This window comes from Pleuronectes platessa, chromosome 13 (genome assembly GCF_947347685.1).
Source record: "Pleuronectes platessa chromosome 13, fPlePla1.1, whole genome shotgun sequence".
Taxonomy (NCBI): domain Eukaryota; kingdom Metazoa; phylum Chordata; class Actinopteri; order Pleuronectiformes; family Pleuronectidae; genus Pleuronectes; species Pleuronectes platessa.
The window spans coordinates 14,236,235-14,262,040 of NC_070638.1; the positions used below are offsets into that span (position 1 = coordinate 14,236,235).

The following is a 25,806-nucleotide window of genomic DNA, read 5'->3' on the forward strand; positions in this document are numbered from 1 at the left end:
ACCCCAGACAGAAAAGGTTACATGAACGGCAGAGAAAATGGGTGTATCTGTCACTTACTATCCAGCTATAAATGATGGGTGGTGTGTGTGTGTGTGTGTGTGTGTGTGTGTGTGTGTGTGTGTGTGTGTGTGACTGATCGAACAAAGAAAACTAGGTGTATCTTTCATTCACCCACATACATTAACAATATACTGTAAAAATAACATATACTTCCTCCTTCTCTGTTAACTGTAGGAAACAGAGAATATTTTCTGTGGTGCTGCACATCAACACAGGTAGATCTGTTATATGGACTGTAACACACTGATCGCCACATTTAAAAACAAACGATTCTCTTTTCAATGGAGAATAACATAAACACACTGTATATAACATGGTGGTTGAAATGCCTACATACATCAATTCCAAATAAGTATTTTACTATGTCTGTATGCCTCTAAATAATACAACACCATCGCAGTTCAACCTTTACCCAATTCATCAATGCCTTTGCTGCATTTGCTGCTTTAACCATCCAGGGTCCTGTAGGTCTGTTGCAATATTGTCTAGGATGGATCACGTTGCAAAGTATTTTGTTCAGAATTAAATGGTAGCACCTCCAAAGTGCTCAATTGATAAGATATGCAATGAAAATACATTCCCCTGTTGCAGAGCCTGTTTGTTCGCTCTCTGAGAGCTGCAGCATGACTGCAGTGACCACAGCCAAGAATAAAGAGAACAGCAGATCCCCAGCTTCAAAGCTGCAGCTTAAAAATTAAGTTTTCAGGTGGTTCAAATCCCGGTTACACATAATTATATTCGCAGTCATCCGCACCTCTAAGGCACTTTAATAATAAATGCTTTGGTGAAGCGCATGATGGCTGTGTACAACAGCTTCCTTATTATAGCTCGCAACACTAATTTATATCGCAAGCTAACACCAGTTGTCCAAGCCCCTGATACCCGCTGAAGTCCCCTATGCCCCTAGGGCCAAATGCGCTAAATTAAGCTTACGGTATTTTACAAACCTCAGCGACCTGTGCTATCTAATAAACTACTAATGGAGGGAAACACAGGCATCTCATTAGAGGGCTGCCAAAAGACACACAAACTCACACACACTCACACAGACAAGAGTTGAAGCAACTTTCTTCTGGCTCTGAGCTGGACATTAATGATGTTCCAACTGGTTTTAACAACTATTTATTTATGGAGGGAGTAATTTTGCAGCGTAGTGAACCTGATAAAGGTGTTTAGGGAGTTATTATGTATTAATCAACCTGCAGTGTCTGTCTTTTTCTGGAGGAGAGGAGAGGAGAGACTGTACACACACATGCACGCACACGCACACATTTCTTTCGTAAACAGAGGGGAGACGACTATTTAAATAGCAACTTGGTGACAATGGGCTGTGATTGACAGCAGAAGGAGGGGTTTGATGGGAGGATTCTGTCAGCGACTGATAACAGCTGTCGGCTTCACTCACCAGAGAGACAGAGACAGAAAGCCAAAGAGAGAGAGAGGGAGAGAGAGAACGAGACGCGCACACACCTAAAAAGATGCACAGTAATGCACCCCTGCATATATTTCTAATTTAAGTTCTTGCTTGCATCATTCCTAAGTTACATAATGCATATGGAAATAGGTAGATTACAGAGTCCATCATGTAAATGTCTGTCCTCACAAACAATCCATCGCAGCCTCACACTGCTCTGTAGCAGATGACAAACAGAGATGCAAAGTCTCATATACGCACACACACACACACACTTATTTAACATTCATCGGAGTGAGGATGGGGTAATGAACGGGAGTCAACAATGAATTATGGATCATATTCTAATGGTTGACTTACCCTTCTCATTACTGGCATGCTAATGTGATTGGGAAACAAATGATTATCAGCTTTATTAGAATGGGAAAAAAGCTAAAGTGAGGGCATAGGGCTCATGATCCTCGGGACTCAATGACCGTTTCCACTGAAGAGAGGAGACTTGACACAGACGGTAAAAGGGAATCACTCTACACGATCCGACATCTCAAAATTGTTACTTTATCTATTCTTTGTATTAATCACATTATTCTGGCACATCTTTGAATATAACAAGACACACATTCAACCTGTATGCAGTTATGGTTTATCTTAATAGTTTTTTCTTCCAGCAAATGTGTTCAAAGTTAGGAGTATCACATGATTAATTCCTCCCTGCAACAAAATACGTTTACTAACACTGGTTTCTGCACCAATCTGCACAAAACCTACAGCTCCAAACTGATGTAATACATTGGAGTGCATACATAGGCTCCCTCGGGCATTTATCACAGCACTGGTCAAGGTGGAGACATCTCCAACAATCCATCTCTCAGCATATTGGCACCAAAAGACTTGCTTTTATGCTTTACTCAGAGATTTATGAGCAACTACAGCCGAGTGTGGCTGCGTGTGTGTACGTGCGTGAGTGCATACATTAGCAGCATGCGCACACCTCGCAGTCTGGGAGGGATCGGGTTGATGTGCTTATTGACACCTCGCTTCCCTGTGTTCCGTCTCCCCTCCCTCTATCCATCTACCCCTCAATCCATCACCTTCCTTTAAAAGCCTGTTAGGAAACCCAATACCTTTCATTAGCACAAAAAGATTAGCCTTTTAGCATAAATGAAGTGTGTGTGTGTGTGTGTGTGTGTGTGTGTGTGTGTGTGTGTGTGTGTTTGCATGCGTGGGAGAGAGAGAGAGAGAAAGAGAAGGTGCAGGAGGGATAAATAAAGATAATCAAAGATGGCTGTGCCAGACAACCACTTAGCTTAACCCACAATAAGCTCAGCGTACAAACACAATCACACTGTTACACACATAGTTAAAGGATATTACACAGCTCACAGCGCTGATATTGACGGGTTTGAAACAGTTTTAAGAGTTTCATCCCATAATAAGACACCCATCATTAGAGAAATCTGACAGATGACTTGATGTGGCAGGAAAGTAAAGCCGATTATGGATTATTAAAGTCATTGAGTCATCTTAATCTCTTGCTTGCAAAATAGTTGGGGCTTTGATGATATAATGAAATATTGAATAGTTAACTGACAGATTTCAGATGGCATGGAAAAAGGATACAATAAGATTGTTGAGAAGGATTTTGCACTAAATATCCTCAAAGCAATAATTTTGAGGAATTGCATATACTATGAGAAAGGACATCTGATCATCAATATACCTTCACTGACATAAGCTCCTATTGACCTCCAGCCTCACTTAAGAAACAGCTATACCATATTCTGTTGATAAAGGCAAGCAGAGATTACAGATAAAAAAACTCTTATATATTTCAATGAGATATATTTGTGGAAGCACCCATTGGCTACAAAGGATTTACCATAAAATATTAAACATGATGACTTGTTTGACTTCATTTATATCTATCCTTTTACTTTAAAACTACGGGCACAGTGTGTATGTGCTTAACAGAGTTATTTATATATTCATGTGTATGTATATAATCAAATTTAAGTTGAAAACTGGCCTTTAAATGTGCTGAAGCTTGAAGATCAAAATATGTGACCTTCCAAATGCTGGACTGTATGGAACTTGTTTTATTAGACAATATATAATGTAGGTGACTAACTGCTTTTCCTGCACCATAAATATTATCAGTTATGGAACGATCATTTGCATTTCTGTTATCTGGTGCTGTTAATAAGTTTAATGGTGTAATCAACACTGGGTTTTTACAATTGCAAATTTAGGTCAGAGTATGTCTGCTCCAGTATGTGTTTGCAATGTTTTAACGGTCGACTCTGCACAGCCATTACTCCTGGGGCGCAATAAATATTTGTATTCATTCATAACAAAGTATGATGTACGTACACACACACACACACACAAGTATACACACAAAAACTCATAGGCATCAGATTATGAATCCTGTCCTGTTTATCACACGGACACACACTCATTAGGCCCATCTTCGGTAAGCTTGATGGACATTCCATCAGTAAAAACAATACCAATGCATTTCCCTTGGGCAGTCCTGTTAATCTATCAGCCAAACACACCTCACAGCACATACACACCAACAGAAAACACAGTTATTTAACCCACTATTTCCCTGGAGAGAGGGTCTTTAACAGTAACAAAGCAGCGTCCAATCACTTACATGCTTTTCCCTGGTGCCACACAAAACAATCTGGAGACGAGATTACACACACACACACACACACACACAAACAAAAAAGTACACAATCAGTCAAAAACACACACATGCCTTCACCTAATACCCATCAGCTTTTGGGACAGAGGAAAATCTATATTTCATCTGAGAGGCTGAGGTGTTTGTGCGCACGCTGAGTCTGTTTGTCATTAGGCCTAACCCCTGTGGCTCACCTAATAAGGTTGCTGTGTATGTGTGTGTGTGTGTGTTTAATTCTGTCTGTGAAGGTTTGAGAAAGGAGAGAATATGACTCTTTGTGTTTGTGTGTGTGTGGTTGACAGTGGAGAGTGTAGAGGAGTGGGAGTTGGGGGACAGAGAATCGTGCAAGCACACACTTGAGGCACAATTAAAGTTATCGATCACAGCATGCTCTCACACAGAGATCAAGGCTTAACCCTGATCAATGGCTAATCTGTTTGTCTGTGTGTGTGCACTGGTTTTATGCATCATTTCAATTTTTCCAGCCTTATTCATAATTTCACACTTAATATATTTTGAAACCAGGTTCTAACTTCATCATTAACTTTGATGCTGTGCTAGCAAGATCTATTAGACTGCTTCGGCACCACAGTGTGTGAGGCAATTCCTAGAATAAGCCTTATGAAAGGGCCTTGCATGCCCACGATAGGCATTTATAATGTTTACCATGTTTCCTAAGACTTGCTCATTTGTGGTCAAAAACTTGAATTTTGACTTGAGGATGGCTCATCTCACGATAAAAAAAATTGGAGTCACCAAATCTATTTATTGCAAATTGTATGACATCCATTAAATATCAGTCAAGATATTTAATTCCCAAAAATAAATACGAACCTCCTTTCCACTTTAGGAAAACTCAAGGGATCACTAACTCATCTTCTGTCTACCCAATAATATTAAGAATATGTAGTCTGCATCAAACTAGTGGCCCAACTGATCAAGACTATGTACGATTTGCAGTGAACAAAAAGAGCAACTTAAAACCGGAAGGGATTCTCGCTTTATTATAACAAGCCTTCTTCCTATAATGAGAATTCATTTTCTGGTTCGCAAACATCTCAAGAAGAGTAATGAGATTTAAAGAAATTCTAAATAAACAAGCTAATACATTTAATATAATGCATATTTGTCAGTCAAACATAATGAAATGATTAAAACTCAATATATAGTTCTATAGAACATAAACTTGGTTACATTAAAAATGTGCTGGGATGTGGAGGATCTCACAGGCAATGCTGAGCTTTCTTATCAGGTCAGCATATGACTCCATTACAAGTCCTGGAAATGTACATCTCTGTTATCGCTCAGAAGAGAACTGTTACCTCCGTGATGCCCCGAACCACAGCTTGCAGCACAATCTGTCATGCTGCAAGGCAACGTTGATATTGTTGCAGACAGACATTGTTCTGTGGTCCTGTGATCGCAGTGTGGAAGAAATCCTCGAGAGGAAGAACAACAGTGAGCTGCCTGTGGCAGGAACTGAAGCAGGTTGGAAGGCATCTACCTGCCCAGTAGAAGTTGGCTCCAGAGGTTTGGATGGAAATTCCACTCAATGATTCCTAAAGGCACTCCAAATAACTGGGTCCAGACAGAAGAAGGCACTCAAAGAAGAGGCTGAGGGAGCTGTGCAAAGAGTTTCTGGCTGTGGCTCAGATGGAAGGAAGCAAAGTGGGACAGAAAATAATCTTGGGGTCAGCTGCAGGGACCAGCAGCTGACCTGATGGCACCAGCGGAGGTGTGAGAGGCAGCAGTGCAGAGGGGTGAGAGACTACCTGCACTTCCAACTGTTAATCTGAATGGATGGAAAATATGACATGATACATTCATCCTATATATTATGATAAGCATCTGGAAGCCCAGCTTGATACCCTGCTATCATGACCAGCCAACCTTGACTGAAGCCTCAACTCTGTACTCATCAAACAATTACTCAGTCTCCCACAGCATTTCAGTACAAATCTGTCCACTCTCCTTAAAATAACATGGGAAGAACAAGTGCCTTTTTGCTAATAAGGACATCAGACAGCACCAGAGTTAACCTATATGCAACATTAAACAAATTGCTGGTCACTGCAATAATTGTGAATGAATGCCCCCAAAATGACGGACAATCAATCTCTGTGCCCTGCCATTTTATTCATCAGAGAGAAATCTCAGTCTATCATTTCCCCTCTGTCTACCTTCATTAGCACATCTTCACCGTGTAATGGCCAAGCACTGGCAGCCAATCAGAGTAGTGTAGTCATTTAAAAGGGGGGTGGTGGTACAGTTGGCGTGTCAGTGTAATTCCCCGCTTTGTTCTCAGACATATTTTAATGGAACCATGGAAAAGCTTGGTTGCTTTCACCTCATTTGGTTAAACCACTGAGCATGAAAAACATATGGGGTACAGTGTGGTATTACTCTTTAGATAATCACATGACGGTGGAGGTTAAAAAGGAAAGCCCCTGAGGTTACACAACTCTTCTTCAGAGCTTTACTTTTGTCACTTCTCATGAAAGTGAGATTTGTTCATTTTGAACCTCTTCTTTTACAATGACCTCTTCAACGCTGAACTCCCTTACAATGCTATCCACTGCGTGAGATGGTGGGGTTTGTATAATTTGTATTTGTTCAGAGGATACCCAGGTGGATTTCACTCCTCTTTTATTGTTTTATCGTCTTAATATCTCTGAGGTGAGCAGATGATGATAAATCAATAGAAACAATACTTTTTCTCCATGTCAAAGACCAAGGGAACACTCAGTATGAGTCTGAGCCTAAATCTGTGCAAACATTCTTCTATTGTTTTGTGTGAACTAGTATCTATGTGAATACCTATGGTAAGATGTTTAATATAGACTTGCAGTGGAGCTTTGCAAGATCCAACTCAGCTATTGACAAGACGCGTATATAATAACCCATCTCTCCAGAGCATATATGGAATTTATAAGCGACAAGAGAATGGAAGAGGCATGGGTAAAAAAATTGAATTAGATGATCCAGGGGAGCCTGATAGAGAAACAGCCCCATCTACAGGACCACAGCATGAGTGTTAACAAATTCACAACCCCTCCTTAAACTGGGTGGGTTGTGTACCATACTTTAAATTCCAGCATGTCTCTTTGCCTCAGCAAAGCTTAATGAGCCTCCTGAGAACACGCCCAGGTGAACTTGCTGTGAGAGGAAAATACCTGTGTCGACCACAGCACAGAACAATGCAGAAACAGAAAATACTGTATCTGCAGATTTTAGAGGAGACACTGCAGCACTTTGCCAGTGAAATGAGGGTGTTCTCTTACACAGAGTGTTACCTTAGTGAACAATATCCTGGAAGTGGTCAGCATGGACTCAGCATTTCTCGACTCAAGTTGCTGGGGTCCCATCAACGAGTAGGCACAAACAGACACATTTGCACAAACACACACACACAATATATACTGAGAAGAGAGCAAGCTCAGGACTTAAATGCACAAACACACACTTCCTGGGAGATCGGCAATGCTCTCTAACCTCTTCCTGTGCACAGAGACCTGCTTCTCAAATATCACTGAGTCCAGACAGAGGAGAAAGACCTTTACAGAACAAAAGGAAGGTCTGATAAGGAAGAGCTTGCTGGTGACTCCCTGCCTTTTCTCTTAACTACAAAGAGACCGTCTGCCCCTGGCGGGCTGTCCGAACTGTCCCCTTCTCTTGACTCGTCTCTGGAGGGAGACAAAAGAAGAAAAAAATGGAAGGACAGGAGTGGGTTAGATTGGTGTGATGATTGAGAGATGAAGTCAGAGGTGTGTCTCTTTTTGTAGGTACCAAAGGTATCAACCGGCTGCTTTCATTTGACATATTAACTTCCCCCAATAAAATCTGATAAAATGCAAAGCTGCGCGACATATTGGCATCAGATAAAACGCACATTAAAGTGGGGTTTGCTTGTTCTCACCAACTCCACAGATCTCGGCCAACTGTGCTTTTCCATGTGTGTATGTGTGTTTTTTTGTGTGTGAGAGCGTTTCCAAATGAGCTGGCAGCCATGCAGAGGTACGAGACAGATGTGTGTGTCGGTCATTACTGTAATCGCTCCATTTACTTCATCTGCCCCGGGAGGTTCGGCTGGTCAGCACCATCTGGACATACAGACACACACACACATACACACGGCAATCGCCAGCCATGGCAGGGTTTCATGGGTAGTCGGCCAGCAACAAGAGGGAAGCTTTGAAATGATCATTACGGGTGTATTTGTGTTTGTGACAGTGCGTATGCATTTCCCATCTTTATCACTGTCTCAATTTCTCCCTTCCCCTGGTGACATTTTTCTCCCTGCTTTTCTCTTCTTGCATTTTTTTCTCCCCAAGTCTCTATCCTCCTTTTTCATCCATTTTTGTGCTTCCCCTGAGTCCAGCTGCTGCAGAAATACATGAATCTGTCATTTTTCCCTGTAGACTACAAGACAAAATGAAAAAAGGCCATGGTGAGTGATACGAAAGTGCAGTTCGAGACACCCAGTGCCTGTGGAGATGATGGTCACCGTGGTGTGTGTGCGCGAGTGCGTGCGTGCATCTGCAGTTGAAAGATAGAGACCTCGAGCTCATCTACATGTAATTCCCTCCCCTGACTGAGGACGGGGAAACGGTGATGAGGAGAGAAGTAGCCGAGTGCTTCCGGAGAGAGACAGAGTCAGGCTGAGACACCGGACTCAAGAGCGGTAGCCTCATCGTCAAGTAACACGTAGTCATGGCAACAGCAAATGGAGAGAGTGAGGCAGAGAAGAAGAGGAAAAAAGAGGAAGAAAATAAATGAAAAGAGAGGGAGATGCTTTAGGTTGAACTACATTGCTGAGTTTAACAAAAGTGTTTTGCTACAATGACGCGGAATACTACATCAACCTACAGGTGATATTTCTGTTACAGTCAAGATGCTGAGAGTTTAAATATTTCCCGGGGATATGTTTTTCCATTTGGCTTCTTACTCATGTTTACATTACTCAGCAATGACTGTTGAGAACAACACTTGAATATTTATCACCAGTAGCCAGCCAAGAATATATCTCTATTCCTGCTGTTGCTCCTCTGCTCCTTCATCACACTATCCTCTGTCTTATTTGTATTCTGTATGCTCCCCGCCCTTCCTCATTCTTCACCCCAGCATACACCCTCTCTTTTCTCTCCCCCCTTTGTCTCTCCATTGGCTCCCTCACCCGCTCCTCTTGTTCCCCCATTGTCCTAAGATCTATTTTTCTGGCCTCCATCCCGACACCCGACATCCCTGCAGAGTAGAGCTGACATTGGGCATGAGGTCAGAGAGATGGGCAGTCATGCTCCTGCTGTCAGCGGACTCAAATAGGCTTAGATGCAGCGCATGTGAAGACACCCAAGGGATACCCTCCGCCAGCCTTAGGCTCCAGACAGCCATACGCATATAAATCCCGCACATCCAATCCCAAACTTTTGTTGGCATATAATAACACACGCATTCGCAAGTTAGCACCAACGTAAACGGCACCCTTACATTTGATATAAAGGGCAATCATTGGAGCTGCCCGACACACATACACAAAATGAATATGTGTGTGTAGCAAACATTCACATACCCACACAGGCATTCACTTATTCAGAGTGAGGCATGGAATTACAGATTTCTGAAAGGACAAATTCCCTTGGAGAGCTGCCATGGATTATTGGCTGGTATAGCCAGTGTTGTGAACAATGGAAATATTCTCTGTCGATACATGCTGAGCACTTGCTTAAGAAAAATTAAGAAATAAACCTCTTTAGGTAATTTACATCCATTAAGCACCTATGTGTCATGTGAAGCGAAAAACACTTCCATCCATTGTGCCCTCAGGATTAAAGTGATTTCAAAAGTGAACTTTGGGTCAAAGGAAAGTGATTACAGAAAATACAGTGGCTGTTTCAACAAGGAAATCTTCTATAATGTAATGGGGAACAGTTAAACTGCATTTATACACTATGTGGGATGTTTTACAGATGTTACATTTTATTGTTTTGACAAGCCTTCTACTGGTTTATGGATCATATCAGTCAGCCCATTTCAAATTGGGATATCCTTACATCCATGTATTAAGGTTTAAGTCAGTAAGTTCAGGATCTTTGAAAAGGGTTATCATTGCTGCTGTATTATGAGTAACACAGTTAGAGAAATGTCCCATTTCTTCATGTTTTTACATAAATGGCATAACATGTGTAATAGGATGTCACGGCTAAGGTCACTTTGGATTATATTTGCAGGATGATGTCAGAAGCATTGTGCCACACTGCCTCCATGTGGTGGTTAACTACACTGCATATATTAGTCAGAGAGGATCCGTTTATCTGGGTGACTTTGACTTGAAATAACTTCTCCCTGATAAAAACATGATAAACATCTTAAAACCTTTTACAATCTGAACCTACTGGTCTTAACATCTGACACAATCTCATAGAATTAGAAATCACTCAAATTGCTTATAGTTACAAACCAATTAATAAATATTTTCCTTATGCCACATGTTTGACAACCTTATATTTATATTAAAAGTTTAATATTTTTACCTTTCCTCGAGGTGTCACTGTAGTGAATAGATCTCCCCTAAAGACTCAGGTTACAGGATAGAGTTACAGGCCCCACAGACCGTAGCCTCCACCAGCGAAGGATAGTGAGGTTACGTTGTGCTGTCACAGTGACAAGTTAACCTGTCCATCACAGAGTGTATCAGTTTTCCCAGGTGATCGCCCTGAGAGCTGTAGAAGAGAGAGGGACCGAGAAGAGACATGATGTTGGGACGATAGAGGGAGTTTATCAGTGTTATGTTTGGCCCACTTTATAGCTTCTGTTCTTGACAAGAAAGATAGAGGTGAGTTTGTACCTTTTATCACACTCTGCGAGGTTCTCTTTTCTGGCTTCACAATCCCCACCACCAGCTGAGTCTCCATGGCCGAGTCGCCCAGGAGCAGCAGCAGTACCAGGAGTGGTTTAGGCAGCGGAAGTGCCAGAGGAGTGCGTGTTCCCCAGGAGCACTCTCTCAAGGCCGGGGTGGTGTTGTCAGATGAGAGGGTGGACTTCCTTCGCGAGCAGGCCTTTTGTATCCTGCGAGTTAAGACGGATAAGTGGAACCGTTTCATTGGAGCGGAAGAGAACCAGAAAATTATATTGGATTTCCTGGACCACATTTGGACCAACAGGCTGCTGCTCTTCACCGGACCTGGAGGGACACTGCATGCAGGGGATGCTCAGGTAAGAAAAACATACACAGAGGGATAAATACACAGATATGCAAGTCAATTTAATAAGGGTTAAAGCACTGAAGTATTTAATTATGTACTCCATCTGTTGTTTCCTCTATGTATTTGTTCAGAATTTCTACATACAAATATCCCTGAAGTAAACATAGTGTGGAATCGTGTCATGCACATACACGCATGCAAAGTGGAAGAATTTATTTGCCTCTGTGGCATGAAGTCCCCACCCTATCTAACACACACACCTTTTGAAATAAGTCACTGCTTATTTCTGGTGCTTTCAATGCGGTTGAAAGCGTTCCTGTTGTTTTTGCTCCTGTGAAGACGGCCCCCCCATGGAAGACCAAAGTGCTGTGTGTGCTGAAGAAGGGTGTAAAGAGGATCAGTCGGCAGGATTTCAGACACCAACTCCAGCTGGGAGAGGTGCCTGGATGTCCCATGGAGCACCTTCCTGTTATTATCTCAGAGGTGGGCCAGTGTGTGTGTGTGTGTGTTTTTGTGTGCGTGTGAGTGTGAATGAGTGTCCATCTCAAACAATGATGCAGGGGGCATCAAAACGAGTCTGAGAAAGGAGGATTGAAATGCGTTAAGCACATCCGATCATTATTACTTATACCAAAGTTGTTATGTACTGTTTATTGGTGACTAGCCGAGCAAACACGACTGATCCCTTTGTAAAGTTGATTCTATTTTTTGTGTAAAAAATAAATTATGAAATCATAAGTCGAGAGAGGACGGGGGCCCACAGAGGCTCCTGGTGTACAGGGCCCAGAATATTGTGCTTGTAACCACTGTGTCCACACCACCGCCTGTGTGACAACTGCGCGCTCAGGTGCTGCTGCCGGTGCTGTCCACCGGCCTGAACCACGAGGCCTGGCCTCAGGTGGTGTGCGAGGACATCCACCGGCACCTGGAGAGGCTGAGGAGCCGGGTGGTGACCCTGAGAGGCCGCGCCGAGGGACACACGCTGCTGCCGCTGCCTCTGAGCGTGGAGCGGGCTCGACCCCACGACATCGCCCTCAGGTGAGTGTGTGTATTGTGTGTGTGTAGTGTGCGTGTGCGTGTGTGCGTGTGTTAATGAGCAGATAACTGGACGTGTCAGGAGCAGAAGCGGAATGAAACTAGTCTTGGCTAACAGCTGAGTAACTGCTAGCTTACTTTTTTCTCTATGGCGCATTTCTGACATTTTTTTCTCTTCGTAAATTTTTCGTAAACGTTAACATTAAAATATATTTTTCTAGTTGTTTATTTCCTGATAAAACGTTACTTACCACATTTCGGTGGTAAAATAGTCGTTTGAACCGGTGCGAAGTGAACACCTGTCCCCGCTGCTTTTGCCATTTGCTCTGTAGTTAGTTTGTGGATACTCGGTCACCCCAGCCGCACTTAAAAAATTGATTGGCGTCTATACGTGCTCTTACGGTAAAGGACCTTGGTGCGGAAACAAGGGCGAAGTAAAACGTGCTAAGTGTAATGACACTTATTACGGAAGACATAACAAGTCTAATGACATTATTACATTTTTTAACAAAACTTAAAGGGAAAGTTGGCTACTTTTTCATAATGGCACTATAGCTCATATTAGATATCAAGAGAAAAATCCTTGATAGGTGACACAGATATTTCACCTGTATATTACTTTATTTTTTACAAATAATAATATAATAACAAGAGCAAGTTATGATTACCATATTGAAAATGAATCCAACATTCCCTTTAATTTTTTCAAATATTCTTCAGTAAAATCTTCTGAAGCTTGACATGCAGACAGTCGAGGTCACCATGAACAAGGGTTAGGTGTAACTTCTTTAATTTGAATAATATTTAATAGGGGCAAATTGTGAGTGCTATAATGACAATTGAGCTGACTTTTCCTTTTTCTTAAACACATATATATGTCATATTCCATTTCATAATACTTGTTAATTTTGTGTGTGGAAAAGCAAATAAAATGTCCATAATAAGTGACATTACATATTAAACTTTTATTTTCTGCCTATGTTCCGCTCCAAGCACCTGTAACACAACACCTGAAATAGACGAGCATTAAATTTTGAAGCTGCGGATTGTTTGCCTGAGGCCCAAGCTGAGAGCCCCCCTTGAGAATGGCTGAATTACAGCTCCAATAATTTCGTGAGAACACCCTTAAATAATGTCTCTGATGTCTTGTTACAGTCAATGTTGATTGTGTCTAACTTCTTTACAACGGATTTACAAGTGAAATAATACTTTAGTCCTATTCTTCGTTTGCTGACTCCACATGCCACTGCCTACATTGTCATATCTATCTCGGTCTCTCACAGCCCCACTGGTTGGCCACTGGACCATGGATTGTTATACTCTATAGAAACAATAATAGTTCAGTGGTCTGGGCAGATATGGAATGTCCTGAAGAAGGACTCTGGTATGATGCTGCTTCATGGAGACCACCCAGGCCCCAACGTCGAGCTCCAGTTTTGGGCCACTCATAGAGAAAACCTGCTGGGCATCCAATCACAGGTAAGAGATTGGTTCTGTGGAAGTTGTGCAATCAGTTCAGATTGTGAACTGGTGTGGCTGTTCCCATTGTGGTGTTTCAGTTTACAGAATGTATTAATGCAATGTCAGATATTGATATTAATAGATTTTTGGTCCACAGTTTGCCTTAGAGCACTCTGAAAATGTTGCATGACAGGTGATCTACATCCTACTACGATTTCCTTCTCAGATCCAGAGCCCCAAAGTGGAGCGGATCATGGAGATCCTGAGGAGCGTCAAAAGTAGTTATTACTCCTCCTTTAATGATGTCTGCCTCGAAGTCAATGAAGGTAGATCAGCATTACTAATCTTTTTATTAGGGATGTTTTGTTTTCTCCTTTAGTTTTCCTTAATGTAATTCTCCAAATATATAAGCAGCTTCTGTTTTTGTAGAAAATTGATTCACATCTAATCAGATAACTTCTTCTGGATTTTATATGTATCCTCGAGTGCAGCTTTCCTTTACTTTTTGTGGCATCATGCTCATTGAGTAATGATGGGCAACAAGCAATCACATTTGCTTAAAATCTAAAAACACAGCTATTAGTCCCCTGATTGATTTTATTTCAGTTAAATTGCCACCGCATTACGGACATGCTATATATTAGTATATCTGTTTATGATCATTATAGCTGTGCTGGAAGCAGAGGACATAGATCTGTATTTACGCCCTCTGAGGAGATTGATCAGCAGCTTAGAGGAGAGGACCTTCCCTCAAGTCGACGTTCTGCTGCCTCCTCTCTTCCACACTCTCTGTCTCATCTGGAGCCATTCCCAGTACTACTGCATTCCGAAACGTATGGTGGTCCTCTTGCAGGAGTTCTGTAACCTGGTCATTGAAAAGGTAAACTCCTAGATCTTTACATTGATGTGAAAGACATTGAAAGAAAGGCTGAAGAACTAGGTGACTTGAATAACTGTTCAACCAACTTATTATGTTTTTCCTCAGGCCGTTGCCTACCTCATCCCAGAGGAACTGTTTAAGATGGAGCTTGAAGAGGGGCTGGAGAGGGTCCAGATAACAATCTCAGTTCTACGCACCTTCAGGCAATTGTTTCACACTCACCGCCAACGGATCCCTGAGTACTACAGACACAGCCACAATGTAAAACTGTGGGACTTTCCTGCTACACTTGTGTTCCAGCGCTCAGACCGCATCATTGAAAGGCTGCTCATGATTGAGGTACATAGGTTGACAAGCATAACTCCTGTCAATTGTACAGTATGTTTGTGTGTGTGTGTCTGTGTTTTGGTTGGTTTTATTGACTGTTATTCCATAAATAAGATGCTTACACAATTCATCTTGTGAAGACATGATTTTTTGATATTTTTAACACATTTTGTATCAATTAAACTGCAGAATATTCATTTTAAACACATATATTTATTGTATCAGAAAAACTGCCATAGCATAAAAAGTATTTTTAACAATCTTTCCCCCACCCTGACCCATCAGTAGTTTTTTTCTCCTCTCATATAGGAACTTTTTACATCAGCACTGGACTTTCTGAAGCTGGAGAAGGTTGAGCTGGGTGGATCCAGAGGGAAAGTCTTCAGTGAGATGGTCTTTAGCATGAGCGAGGAGTTTCATGAGCGCTGGCGGGCTCTCAGAGAGGGCAAATACGACCCCCTGGACTACACCAGCGATGTGAGACCTATATGGAGATTGTAGAGTTGTATTTGATATCACACTGCTATTTAATTAATTATCCCCAGAGGGGTGTGATTCACAGCCATTTGTAAGTGGAATTATCAGGCACAACCAAACCAAATAATTAGATGTTATTTTTCTGCCCAGCAGTAGAGTAATTGAAAAGTGAGAAAGCAAAGTGGTTGCTGAGCAACACACAAGAACCAACGTCAGCGGTCATAATTTGTCGGTGCATCAATATTTAATTTACTAGATATTTTACAGCTATTTTACAACATCTGCCACTGTGACTCAGCTAATCTGAACTGGAACTCAATCAGAAATTGATCAGTGTTATCATATAATTAGTTGTAAGTGTGTTGTTCCAGCAAATTCTGATCAACTGCTGATATTTCTGCTCCAAAAGTTATATTATAAAACTTGCCTTACAATAAAAGAGGACTGGAAGCTTTATATTTCAGAAAAGAGGCTGAAAATATCAACCTGTCTAATCCCATTTTGTGTCCAGGATTTTGTGCGACACTACAGGTACTTCATGCAGCAGAACAGAGATTTTGACCAGAGGCTTGGGACTGTCCTCAATCTGGCTTTCCACCACTCCAAAAATCTAAAGTCAACCTTTAAGGTATGTCTGTTACACCTGAAGTCCCAAAAAATTCCATTCTTTACATATGCCCGTTCAGACCCTCAAGGCACAGAACATGGAGAACACTTAACATGGTAAAAAACTATACTCACATGCAGCATTCTGTTCTTATTGGGAATTTTAACTTGTTGGTGTTTGATATTAAAAGTCAGGAAATCTCATAGTCGTTACCACGTATGGTCTAAAATGTGCTTTTAAAATTATGTTTTTTGTCCCATCTAGTTGCTAAAGATTTTCGGCACCCTTCTCGAGAGACCCGGGATCCACCAGCTGTTCTCTCCGAACTACAACATGTTGTTGACCATGTTCAACCAGGAAATAGACCAATGTCAGTTTATACTTGATCAACACAGAGAAGCGGTAAGAGAACAGGAATTATTATTCTAAATGGCCAATAACCTTATTAAATAATGTTATAATTGGAAAGTCACCATAAGCTCATTATGAGACACATGGTTCATAAACTTGGCGAAACATGTGTGGTTAGAGATGAATTAATATGTCTCAGTCATAAACCAAATATATGAAGCCTTTCTTTCTCAGCTGCGCTCAGGCTGTGCCGTCCTGGGGAAAAATATGCCGCCAGTGGCTGGAAACCTCAAATTGTCTCAGGAGCTTCGGAGCCGCATCCTCACAAACAGGAGCAACCTCTGCCAGCTGGCCTACATGTGAGGAATCTCTCTACTCACACACACACAGTTACTCCACTCCAGTGTGATTTGTGATCCAGCAGATCTGTTGTCCTGGTAACCATAAAATACTGACAGAAACACAAGTAGAACTCATCAATACTCTCGGACACTCACTTTAAAACACATGAATTTGACTCTTGTCTATATTCCAATGCAAACACATTCGGATATCTTCGTCTCACCTGCAATGTTCACTGTTATTATCTATTTTTGTCTTTAAAATGTTTTATTCTTCATATCAGCTTAATATAGTAAGTATCAGTTTCTTTTTAAACAATGTTAATCATATTCTGGAATAAATATACCAATATGTGGTTTTCTTTTCAAAACGTGGATTTCTGGTCAAAACATAAAAGTTATGTACAGTGCCTTGCATAAGTATTCACCCCCTTTGGACTTTTTTACATTTTGTCATGGTATAACCACAGATTAAAATGTATTTCATCGTGAGTTTATGTAATGGACCAACACAAAATAGTGCATCATTTGGAAGTGGGGGGAAATATTACATGGATTTCACAATTATTTACAAATAAAAATCTGAAAAGTGTTGAGTGCATATGTATTCACCCCCTTTACTGTGAAACCCCTAACAAAGATCTGGTGCGACCAATTGCATTCACAAGTCACATTTGCAAGTCACATAATTAGTAAATAGGGTCCACCTGTCTGCAATTTAATCTCAGTATAAATACACCTGTTCTGTGACGGACTCAGAGTTTGTTGGAGATCATTACTGAACAAACAGCATCATGAAGACCAAGGAGCTCACCAAACAGGTCAGGGATAAAGTTATGGAGAAATATGAAGCAGGGTTAGGTGATAAAAAAATATCCAGAGCTTTGAACATCTCTCTGAGCACCATAAAATCCATCATAAGAAAATGGAAAGAATATGGCACAATCGCAAACCTACCAAATTAATCAGAGAAGCAACCAGGAGGCCCATGGTTACTCTGGAGGAGTTGCAGAGATCCACAGCTGAGGTGGGAGAATCTGTCCACAGGATAACTATTAGTCGTCTACTCCACAAATCTGGCCTTTATGGAAGAGTGGCAAGAAGAAAGCCATTGTTGAAAGGGATCCATAAAAAATCCCGTTTGGAGTTTGCCACAAGCCATGTGGGAGACACAGCAAACATGTGGAAGAAGGTGCTCTGGTCAGATGAGACCAAAATTGAACTTTTTGGCCTCAATGCAAAACGCTATGTGTGGCGAAAACCCAACACTGCCCATCACCCTGAGCACACCATCCCAACAGTGAAACATGGTGGTGGTAGCATTATGCTGTGGGGATGCTTCTCTTCAGCAGGTACAGGGAAACTGGTCAGAATAGAGGGAAAGATGGATGGAGCCAAATACAGGGAAATCCTTGAAGAAAATCTGATGCAGCCTGCAAAAGACTTGAGACTGGGGCGGAGGTTCATCTTCCAGCAGGACAATGACCCTAAACATACAGCCAGAGCTACAAAGGAATGGTTTGGATTAAAGAATGTTAATGTCTTAAAATGGCCCAGTCAAAGCCCAGACCTCAATCCAATAGAGAATCTATGGCAAGACTTGAAGATTGCGGTTCACAGACGGTCTCCATCCAATCTGACTGAGCTTCATCTTTTTTGCCAAGAAGAATGGACAAACCTTTCCATCTCTAGATGTGCAAAGCTGGTAGAGACATACCCCAAAAGACTTGCAGCTGTAATTGCAGCGAAAGGGGGTTCTACCAAGTATTGACACAGGGGGGTGAATACTTATGCACCCAACAGATGTAAACTTTTTTGTTCTCATTATTGTTTGTGTCACAATAAAATTTATTTTGCACCTCCAAAGTACTATGCATGTTTTGTTGATCAAAGGGGAAAAAGTTTATTTAAGTCTATTTGAATTCCAGTTAGTAACAGTACATAATGGGGAAAAAGTCCAAGGGGGGTGAATACTTATGCAAGGCACTGTAAAAGAAGCCTGTTTCCCTCACTCCCCTCCAGGCCTCTGGGTGGTGCTGAAGCAGACGCTGTCCTCAAGAAGTGCGAGCGTGTTCTGGAGGTTATGGACCAGCATGACGAGGAGCTGTTCTCAAAGTGGACAGAGGGTCTGGAGGAAATCTGTCAAACCCACCTTAAAGAACCGCTGCTCACCCTGGACACCGACACAGGCCTGTTCCAGGTCAACTTCAGTCCCGCTGTAAGCACAAAGACGATGCACCACCAAGAAACGCATTCAACATTTTAATGGAGCTAAAAAAAAGTGTAAATGTTTTTATTTGATGTGGAATTGGTTCAGAAGTGTGCCAACAGTCATCAAGCTCACAGATAAGATAATGGACAAACATAAAACTACTATATATAATTTTATAGTACAAAACATTCTGTATTTAAATTTGGTAAGTTGAAGTTATACCATATTTATGATGCAGATCAGCTAGATATACATTCCTGCTGTAACGTATCTCTGATAGTCCAATACAAAACTGAATAAGCTTCCACTAAATTCCTTAAAATATTATTTTGTGAATTAATACAGGCTTTATTGCTTCACTTTCTTTTTCCAATATCCAGTTTTTGGTGTGTCTCAAATTCACAGAATTAGCAAATGTGCTCAGAAAATGTTCTCTGTGAAAAGCAAGGCAGCAATAAATATGTCAACCTATCTGATGTACTATACACCGTTCTTCTAATGTACCATTTAATGTCAATTTTCAATAATTTTCAACAATGACTGATCTACGTGTCTACCTCACAACTATTCATAAGCCTAAACAAGCACCTCCATTTTATGATTCATGATGCTTATCCTATCAAATCAGATGTACTATTCCCACAGAGGTAAAGGAAAAAGAAACAACATTAACTTTAGATTAACTACATTTTCCCCTCCACTCTTTCCTAGTTGACATCAGTGTTGAGAGAGGTGAAGTATCTGAGCATGTTGAAGACCCAAAACATTCCTGAAGCCGCTCTCCATCTCTACTCCAAACGGGAGAAACTCTACATGGTGCGTCCACTGGACATTGAGTTGGGGAGCTGGCTGTATATATGTTGAGCTGGGTTTGACGACACCCTTTGTATGATGCAGCACACACAGACGCTGACCTTGGTGACCCAGTGGTACAACCAGCTCCAGAGCACCATCCTGGCTGTGGAGGTGGGATTGGTGAAAGATAAGATGGACGAGACAAAACTTCAGCTCGAACCGACCCTCCATGAGCTTACGTGGGCTCAGGATGACCTGTGGGACTACATTCAGAGCACAAGGGACATGGTCAAAGTACTGAACATTCAAAGCCTACACATGTTAATGCTCATTAAAGATCATCTCAGATGCATGTTGAGAAAATATTAAACAAACTCGTAGTTCATCTTAGAGTTGGTTTGATAGTATGTGTTGCTTACAAATGTAGCATGAAACCTGTTATTCTCCTTACGTGGTACCTCCTTTGTAGAAAACTGGTTGTTTTACGGTTGTTCTCTTTTTTGCCATCGCTAGGGCATCTCCAGCCGTGTCCAGAGGAGCAAAGCTAATGTGGAAGCTATCCAGGCTCTTATGGGTAAATTCAGCCACCGGGCCTTCATCACCAGAAAGAGCTGTGGTTCAACCCTCCTCCTCTTCTCTGACATTAAAGAGAGTGTTTCCAAACAGCATGCTCTCATCACCAGTACAGGGGAGCAGATACACAAACTATTGCAGGTATAGCATATTCACACGCCTCATTTGTGATTCCAAAGAAAAGGACTCGTTCTGACAGTGTAGAGGTTAACATCTTCCTTATCTCCCTCACTGCACTCCAGGAGAACCAGTCTCTGCTGGGCGTGACAGACCTGGACAGCAGTGAGTGGAGGGGCTACACAGACTATGTGGATCGTATGATCCTGACAGGCTTCTCCACTGCAGTACGCTGCTCCCTGCAGTACCTCATGGACAACACAGATGCAGCCCAGCGTATCACACCACTGTTTGAAGTGAAGCTGGTACTCAACAGCAATGAGATGACCTTTGACCCCTCACTGGACTTAATCCAATGTGGTAACTTCTATGAGATTGTGGATAAGACGGTTACTAACATCACAAATGTGGCGTCCTTCATTCCCAGAGTGGCCAATCATAAAGGGCTGGATAACTATCAGGTGTTGTACAGATTAAATTAATGGCTTGTACCCTGTGCATCCATTTGTCAATATAAACGTCTTTAACACCACAACTTCCCCCTGTCTTGTGTCCTCATCTTGTAGGGCGACGTAAGTGAGATGGAGGATTTGACGGAAATGTGCCATGTAATCCGCTCTCGGGCACGTGCAGCTATCACTAAGGTATATGTTGGTTTCTGCCCTCACACTCGTTTACTGGGCTTACATGCTTCTAATTGGAAAGACCGCTTTGATTTTCAGGCCAGGGAATACCAGGGATCGTTTGCCAGCTACCGATACCTCTGGACTGATGACAGGTCAGATGTGGCTTTCGGTTGCTATGTGTAATTACTAGAGCTGTGAAAAATAACGCGTTAACGCGTTATGATTAAATTACAGGATTAATTCGTTTTTTTTTTTTTAACGCATTTAACGCATGCGCAGAAGGACCTTCCAATTCCGCCGCCTCTGCACTAGTTGCCGCTCTAATGCAGTCAGACGGCAGCTGCCATTCAAACAAACAAACAACATGGATAATTCCAGAGCTGCCAACTCTCACGCTTCCGCCGTGTGACACACGCTTTTGCATGTTTTCACACGTACTCACGCCACACATCCAATTTCTCACGCCAAAAAAAACCTGGATCTTTTAAGCTAAATCTATTTTAACTTGTTGACGAGACGAGACGAAAATGTTGGTGGTTGACTAAGTCACGATCATTTTTTAAAACATCATCGTATCAGGCCGTCATGAAGTACCAGGAGCGGGCGAGTGTGTGTGTGTGTGTGTGCGTGTGTGTGCCCCAGATAGCGCACCGGTCCCGAGGCTCCGCCCCCCGCCCCGCGCACTCGCTCAGAGACACAAGACCAGAGCTCCTTCACGTGAAGGAGCTGGTCACTGACTCACCGGCTGCTCAGTGGAAACAGTGAAAACACAGAGTTTCTCTGGTCTCAGCTGATCAGAGCTCAGCGTCTTGATCAGAGCAGAAGCTGCAGTTGGTTTCTACCGAGCTGCAGTTTCTGTGTCCGCCTCCAGCCTGACCTGCTCTCACTTTTCGTTTAAATATTTCGCCAACTAAAATATATATTTTTAAGCTATTAGGCTGCAGCTTTATGTTTTTATTTATTTAAAAATAGGGTACTTCTTATTTCATACATTTTCCACAAATACGGGGAGGACTCAAATAACCCTACAAAGGTCTGTGTTTAATTTATTTCAAAGTAGGCCGACACTTGCCTGTGTATTTTCTTCTCTTCATAAGCGTTTGGTTTTTCCTTTGTTGTAACAGGTAAAAATATCAATCAAATGTCAACAGTTTTCTTTATTGTTGTTCGATAATTTCATAAATGCAACAAACCATAGTTTAGTATAGTATAACTTTATATAAAACTTTATTAGCTTTGTTATCAAATATGTTTTGCGGCTCCAGACAAATTTTATTTTGGGGAAGAGGGTCCATTGTGTTGCTTAAAAAGGCTACTGTTTAAGCACTTTATTTGTTGCACTTTTTTGTCTGATGGAAAGTGTTGTGGGAGGCGAACATAAATCATTAACTGCTCTTAAGAATACAATTATTTAAAATATAGGTTAGGTTTCAGTTCAGAATTAGTTGAAAACCATTGTAATCAAAATGTCAATCAACCTACCTTGGTCAAATCTTAAACAAAGGTCTATTAATTAGGCTATATTGTGGTCATTGAGGCACAACAATAGTTTTCTGGTTGAATGTTCAGCTCAAGGCTAGAAGGCCCTACAAGTCATGATCAGATGAACATGAATCAGAAGAAGTTCAGGTATTGCACATCTTTAGCATACCACCGAAAAATCCACTAGAATGCAGGAAACAACATCTACTTAAACCAACATTTCCTGGGGGTGGACCTTCAGCTATGTCTTTGCGTCACAGAATGTAACCAATGTTGTCCATCTCCAGTCGGCCGCTCCTATCAACGACTTCGGGCCCCAAAGGCCACCAGAATGCAGAGAACAACATGGATACAACGCCAAATTCCAACAATTCCCTGATATTTGAGCCACCAACGTGTGTGGCTGTGTGCGCGGCAAAATGTTGGTCACCCCCGACAAAATCTCACTCCAAGGTTTTTTGAAAAGTTGGCAGCTCTGATAATTCTGATGAACCTGAGGACCTTCTGGACGGGAAGATCGTGTTCCAAAAAAACAAAGATCGAACATTCAGTAAAACCAAGGTGATATGCACACTCTGCGAGAAGACGTTATCGTTTCACCGTAGCAATACCCGCCTAACCACCGCAACGCGAAGCATGTGTTGGTCGGCGAGGGGCGTTCAAGTGGAATGCGACAAACCAGACTCACTCGCAGGACACATTGTGCAAAAGAAGCGGTCAGCTTTACTGTCAGAGAATTTGAACAAGTTAGTTTGCCTCACCAACTGGCTAAAGAACGAGTAGCTAAGAGGGCCTTTAGAGGCATTAGATTGTATCATAGTGTGGTTAATGGTTGTGTGACAAAAAATATAAAAAATGTCAACCATCCTATGGCTAAGAAGCTCAAATAATTTCTGTTTGATTTAAAAAAAAAAAAGTTTTATTCAACCACACAATGGCTAAGGAGCCCGAATATTGTTTAGGATGAAGATTATATTAATGTTCCATATGGAAAAGCAATGATAACTGCTGAAGAACTGCTGAGTTGCAGCACAAAAGAAAAGTTAAATGTCATAAATCTTGTTTTCACAAAAATATTCCGAGAAAATCGGTAATGTGATTAATCATGATTAATCCATAGAAACCTGTGATTAATTTGATTAAAAATTTTAATCATTTCACAGCCCTAGTAATTACATGAAAGAATATAAATATAAAGCAAGGCCAAAGTCTTTTTCTTACATTTCACAGGTCTGAATTCATGAGGCAGTTTCTGCTCTATGGCCATGTGTTAAGTACAGAAGAAGCTGAGCTGTACGCCGATTATGAACTAAAGAAGAACCCACCCACACTGGATAACTTCAAAGAACAGGTGGGCTTCACCAACCTTTAATATTCAGGTATTTAAGCACAATTTACTATTTGTATCGATCTTTCAATTATATCCATCTTCATTCCAGATCAACCTATTTGAGTCTCTGTATGTGCGAGTGAGCAAGATGGAGGACAGGAGGGTGTTCTGTGGCTGGCTGCAGCTCGACATCAGACCCTTCAAGCTCACACTGATGAACGTCATCAAGAAGTGGAGCTGGATGTTCAAGGAGCACTTGCTGAACCATGTGAAGCAGAGGTGAGACATAAGCACACACAAATAACGAGAACTACAAGTATTATGCTGGAAAAGACTTAGTCAATTATTTTGAAATTAAGCAAAGCAAAATTAACAGTCTCTTCTTATTTTCGTTCCACGCACTTTTTCCTTTTCCTCTTCCTTGACTCTGAAACTTAATATCCTCCTTTGTCCTCTCCATCTCACAGCGTGAGGGAATTATCCTCTTTTGTCCAGAACACAGCCCACGGTCTCTCTAACGAGGTGTCAGATGGCGACTATGCAGGTCTTGTGGACATCATGGGACACCTCATGGCCATACGAGACAGACAGATCAGCAATGAACAGCACTTCAAACCTCTCAAGTCTACTGCTGAGCTCCTCAAGACCTACGGACAGCAGTTGCCTGAGAGCGTCTACTGGCAGCTAGAAGTGTGTCACGTTGCAAAGATGCATACAATTCCATGGATGGTAGCAGAATATGTGTATTTATTGGTACATTACATTCCTTTCTATATCACCACAAAACACAGGACCTGCCGGAGAAGTGGAAGAGTCTGAGGAAAATTGCCTTCGCAGTCAAACATGAAGTGGCACCTCTACAGTCAAATGAAGTTTCAGTGATTCGCAGGAAATGTGTGCGGTTTGAGGTGAGGCTGTGTGTGAGGGGGGTTGGATGTCAATGTGGCGGCCCCTAACAAAGAGCTCAATATCTGACATATAAACCTGCTGATCACTTTCTGTCCTGCATTATACATGACTGACAGCCCACACAAGGTGAAAGCAGATATAAACCTGGAGCATCTATACATCCTGAATGTCCTGGTTTCTCCCCATATTTTAGGCGAAACAACAGCAGTTCAGAGAAGAGTTTCGTACTGAATCCATCTTCAAGATCGCTGTGGAGGAGCCGTATAAACTGATTGATAAAGTGAGATAAGAAGATAATTCAAAACTAATACTTGTTGCTGGTCACACCCTGAAAATAATAATTCCATTGTTAATACCAATGTGCTTGTCTCCAGTCTAATCGATCAGTAGCATTGATGGAGGCAGAGATGAAGAAGCTGCAGGACACAGCTGATCTATTTGAGGTCAGTTTCCCAGACTACAAGCAGCTGCGCCGGTGCCGCTCCGACATCATACTGGTCAAAGCAGTCTGGGACATGGTCATCTTCGTCAAGGTACAAAATAACAATTGTTTTGCATTTAATTTTTTTATGACTTCCATAGATTGACCATTAACACAATGTCGACATTGCAGCATAGTGAGGCTCAGGATTTGACAGCGTGTTTTTGTAGTTGACACTGCTTAGACCTCCTTTTAGGCTTTATGTGAAATTTTTTTTTCATCTGTAAATATCAGCAGAGAATCCCAGATTGAATATTTCATTCTCCTCTCCATGGCAGACCAGTATAGAGGATTGGACCAAGACTCCATGGAAAGAGATCAACGTTGAGCAGATGGACATGGAGCTCAGACGATTCGCCAAAGTACGACAAGCTCCCATTGACAGACGGATAAAATCTTAAATTCTTTGCAAGGGATGAAGCAAACTGTAAAACTG

The 25,806-nt window shown here is 41.7% G+C and overlaps 1 protein-coding gene across 1 annotated transcript in view; it reads left to right on the forward strand.

Annotated features, from left to right (window-relative positions):
* Window positions 1–13,775: 13,775 nt before the first annotated feature.
* Window positions 13,776–25,806, forward strand: part of dnah9l (dynein, axonemal, heavy polypeptide 9 like) — a 40,942-nt gene continuing 28,911 nt past the window's right edge. Inside the window, exons 1-22 of the mRNA XM_053438820.1 lie at window positions 13,776–13,880; window positions 14,089–14,188; window positions 14,531–14,742; window positions 14,848–15,081; window positions 15,379–15,546; window positions 16,058–16,174; window positions 16,418–16,555; window positions 16,739–16,863; window positions 18,868–19,063; window positions 19,769–19,873; window positions 19,955–20,146; window positions 20,366–20,566; window positions 20,668–21,003; window positions 21,109–21,186; window positions 21,265–21,320; window positions 23,881–24,001; window positions 24,090–24,259; window positions 24,448–24,670; window positions 24,772–24,888; window positions 25,083–25,169; window positions 25,264–25,422; window positions 25,649–25,732. Of these exons, the coding sequence (XP_053294795.1) occupies window positions 13,788–13,880; window positions 14,089–14,188; window positions 14,531–14,742; window positions 14,848–15,081; window positions 15,379–15,546; window positions 16,058–16,174; window positions 16,418–16,555; window positions 16,739–16,863; window positions 18,868–19,063; window positions 19,769–19,873; window positions 19,955–20,146; window positions 20,366–20,566; window positions 20,668–21,003; window positions 21,109–21,186; window positions 21,265–21,320; window positions 23,881–24,001; window positions 24,090–24,259; window positions 24,448–24,670; window positions 24,772–24,888; window positions 25,083–25,169; window positions 25,264–25,422; window positions 25,649–25,732 (3,312 nt within the window). The 5' untranslated portion in view covers window positions 13,776–13,787. The remainder of the gene's footprint in view (window positions 13,881–14,088; window positions 14,189–14,530; window positions 14,743–14,847; window positions 15,082–15,378; window positions 15,547–16,057; window positions 16,175–16,417; window positions 16,556–16,738; window positions 16,864–18,867; window positions 19,064–19,768; window positions 19,874–19,954; window positions 20,147–20,365; window positions 20,567–20,667; window positions 21,004–21,108; window positions 21,187–21,264; window positions 21,321–23,880; window positions 24,002–24,089; window positions 24,260–24,447; window positions 24,671–24,771; window positions 24,889–25,082; window positions 25,170–25,263; window positions 25,423–25,648; window positions 25,733–25,806) is intronic.